At 34.4% G+C, this 3,772-nt stretch overlaps 1 protein-coding gene across 1 annotated transcript; it reads right to left on the bottom strand.

Annotated features, from left to right (window-relative positions):
- Positions 1–1,702: 1,702 nt before the first annotated feature.
- On the bottom strand, positions 1,703–2,491 carry LOC111399722 (metallothionein-like protein type 2). Its single transcript, XM_023027185.1, has 3 exons — positions 2,342–2,491; positions 2,136–2,222; positions 1,703–2,027 (listed from the first exon to the last, which is right to left on the bottom strand). The coding sequence occupies exons 1-3, from the start codon at positions 2,404–2,406 to the stop codon at positions 1,928–1,930; spliced, it is 252 nt and encodes an 83-aa protein (XP_022882953.1). The 5' UTR covers positions 2,407–2,491; the 3' UTR covers positions 1,703–1,927.
- Positions 2,492–3,772: the final 1,281 nt, after the last annotated feature.

The following is a 3,772-nucleotide window of genomic DNA, read 5'->3' as shown; positions in this document are numbered from 1 at the left end:
GAATGATTGAAATTAGAGATGTCAACGAATCCAGTTAAGCCGAGCCGTGAGCCAAAACTTGAGGCTCCAACTCGACTCAAGTAGAAATAATTCGAACTTTTTTTAGTCCAAGTTGAGCCGAGCTATTGCTCAACCAAAAAATATAGGCTTGACCTAGCTTTTGGCTTAGGCCTTATCAAGTTGAGCTTGCTAACTTTTTTTGTTTTATTTTTTTAAGCTTCTCATGTCACTGCAAGGAGTTACATAGCTGCTTGCAACGTTTATCTTGCAGGCTGTGTATCTATCTATAGCTTCATTTTTTTTTTAAGGTTCAGCTCATCACGAATTGAAAATGACTCGTGACATGAATCAGCTCGAGTGGCTTATTGAGCCATACGAACTGGCTCGAGCTTGGGCTGACTCCCTAAAATGGTCGACTCGAACTCTTTTCGAACAGTCACGGACGGCTAAAGCCAGCTAGTCAAATTAACAACCATAATTGTAATGTGTTACAAGGGCAGAAAAAGCTGCTGCTATTGGAAAAATCGAAAGTATGTCATTTTCTTTTGACTTCTACATAATGGAAATATAATAATTTACATATAGATAAAACTTCAAAAAGAGAGTCCAGGAATATTTTTTCTATATATAATTAAAGAGATTTTGATTCAATCATATTTCATCGAATCATTAGTATATAAATTATAATAAAAATGTACATGTAGCACAATCGTTATCATTCTCTATATACATTAGTCGTTAACTATCTCCAGCATGAATTATACATGAATAGCATTGCCCCCGGGACAGGGTTCGATTCCTGAGACATGAAATTGGACTTTTCGTGAACACTAGTGTATGAGCAAGCTTTTGTTACCTGATCTGTTTGGACACATCCCGCGATTTACCTCTTCTAAGATGCTCCAGGAAGGGGACGGTGAGAGCTCTTAAGATTGGGTATAACTTTTTATTTTTTCATTTTTTATGCATGAATAGCCTTACATATGCAAGCGTCAAAACCAATGTTTTGTTGGAAGAGGAATCATGCACCTGTGAGAAGTGGCTATAGCCGAATTGTTTTGGACGTCAATTTATCTATCCGATCCGGGCCTGCACTACTACCCATAGCTTTTATGCCCTATAGGATCATACGATCAAAGGTGATATAACCAAAAACAAAGTCCCTAACCCACTTAATAAAACTCTCCTCGTTTTCGTTTAAAATAAAACTTTTTAATTTTCACACTCATTTCTCATTACACATTTACAAAATAAAATATTTTATAGTAAATTCAAATATTTTTTTAATCACACATTTAACAAAAAATCACTATTCATAACTTCTCATTTTTTTTTTCAAAAATAACAAAAAAAAAAAAAAGGTACCAAGTCTTTAAGACCAATTGTCCAGTACGCTATCCATTTGTTGAATGGTGTCCATCATTCATTCACACTACATTTCAGAATTTTTTTTAAACAAATATTTTATTTCATCTATATATCCATAAATTCTTCATTAATTTACTATTTCATAATACATTATTTTTAATTTTTCTACAAACTCCCAATTAAAAAATGACACGCCTCGGTAAAGATCATGCGTGAATTCTCCTTGTACACCAAGGACATCTCATTTGGTGTATAGTGTTCCTCGTTGAAAATTGTCTCATCAAACTTCTCCCAAAGACAAGATAAAAAGTAAAAGAAGTTACACTTCAAAAAATATATAAGAAATTAGTTTTTATTATTATAATCAAGCATATATGAGATTACACACTAATATTAATTTATACAAAAGCTAGACACCAACCTCTCATCAAAACGATAAATACAGGCACATATTTATTATCATCATCTACTAGTGATGATTATTTATCTAGACACGCATAATATTAAGACTTATCTTCTCTTCATCTCTGCTTCAAATCCTGAATTCAAAGTTTTTGCTTCATTTGCAATTGCATGGATTGCAAGTGCAATTATCACCGCACTTGCATCCGTTCTCAGTTGCAGCAGCACCCATCTCTGACTCGGATCCCTCAAAATGTCTGAATAATTCAAACAAAGACATAAATTAATTTCATATTCCTTTGCATAAAGGAATTAAAATTGAGGTCATTAAGCAGAATATGTAGAATTCAAAATAATATACATACGTCTTCTGTGGTGCTACTCCGAGGACGACGGTCTCGGTGGTGGCAGCGGTAGCCTCCGTATAGCTCAAGTCGGTGTACATATTGCACCTGTAATTATCATAATGCATTAAAATTCATCAAATTCATGAAAAAGCAATTATCCATGAAATTTAAAAACGGAATAGCAAAATTGAAAGCAAAAATATAAATATAAATTAAAAACTCACCCTCCGCCACCATTACCACACTTGGAGCTATATCCAGAACCAGTGTTTCCTTCACAGCAAGACATTTTGTTTTGTCTGAAATTTACAAGAAGATGTGATGAGAAATTGAAGGATTGATCAAAAACCTTTATTTATAGGGCATGGAGGAGAGACGGATCTGAATCTCAACCGTACACGTAGTAAGATCGTAGGGTCCGGTCCATAACTCTAACCGCCTTATCTTGGTCATACTTATCTGTATGTCTCTCGAAAGTTCAAACTATGAGACGCCACGCCAGTATTTTCTAGAACTCCACCTCAACCCCAGATATTTTAGATGAGGCTGTGAATAAATCATTATTTATTAGCTCCTGTAATTTTTAAATTAATTGTCAATTACAACGATATATACTAAATCGATTTTTTCACGTTTCATTTATTTACAATCTCACAGAGAAATCATGTTAGCATTATGATATGTTGTTCCCAAATGGTTGTCGCCCGACTCAAAAAAAGTGTTAAAACGTGAATGGGGATGGTGTATTAAATTGCTCGATTGGCTCATCGTTGGACTCAACTCAATCCATCATGCTAGTTGACTAGTGCTTTCTTATGGGGCAAGCCAGATTATTTCGCCTAATGTGAGTTTGGCTCGTCTCACTGGCTCATCTGTTCGTAGTTTGTTAATTTTTTCGAAGTCAAACTTTTATTTCACTTTCTACTGCTAGAAGGCGGTCTTTCAAACCTGCAAACATTATAAGTCATGTTTGATATTCAATATTAGACTTGACTAAACACTATGAATGAAAATTAAAAACTTGTTTATCGAATTTTCTAGTCATGCTGTTGTGAGGAAGCGGTCACTATTACAGCATAAAATCACTATTACACATGGAAAGTCAACTATAATTGGGATAACTTAACCATTACAAACTCTTCAATTAGTGAAATGGTTGTGAGAGAGCGATCAATCAACTGAATGTATGAAAGGATTTTGTTCCAACAAAAGCCACACGATTGAAGAAGAAATAATATCTTCTAAGATCATTTTCGTCATAAAAGAATTCCTTGAATCTTTCTAGTGGTTTCAGAATCATACGAGAATTTTATAAGGACTACTTCCGAGTTTCACATTGCACACTTAATATCTTCTTTATGAATTTATGAACAGATTGAACATCTCTTACGTATCATTTTTATGTGTGAATTCTATTTAAGTAGACACTGTCCAATGGACTATGTCCCGGCCAGGCTTACTTTATACAGGAGAGCGAATGCCCAACATTAAAGCGCACACATTTTTGGATGATCCATTGGGCTTCTTCCATTAGAAAAGCTAGAACTGAGATGCACCATAAAATCATTTTTCTTCTAAATCATCGTGGATTTATGAAAGGCAAATCTTTAATTTCTCTATTTAATCCTCCTTATTTTCTTCAAGATTATGGCGGT

The sequence above is a fragment of the Olea europaea genome, chromosome 9 (assembly GCF_002742605.1).
Source record: "Olea europaea var. sylvestris chromosome 9, O_europaea_v1, whole genome shotgun sequence".
Classification (NCBI taxonomy): Eukaryota; Viridiplantae; Streptophyta; class Magnoliopsida; order Lamiales; family Oleaceae; genus Olea; species Olea europaea.
This window is presented reverse-complemented; position numbering and strand designations above follow the sequence as displayed.

Excerpts from the sequence above, each read along its gene's own strand:
- LOC111399722 (XM_023027185.1), bottom strand. The coding sequence starts at position 2,406 with ATGTCTTGCTGTGAAGGAAACACTGGTTCTGGATATAGCTCCAAGTGT. Across the intron at positions 2,223-2,341 it reads TGTGGTAATGGTGGCGGAGG|GTGCAATATGTACACCGACT; the intron begins GTGAGTTTTTAA and ends TGATAATTACAG. Across the intron at positions 2,028-2,135 it reads GGAGTAGCACCACAGAAGAC|ACATTTTGAGGGATCCGAGT; the intron begins GTATGTATATTA and ends TGAATTATTCAG.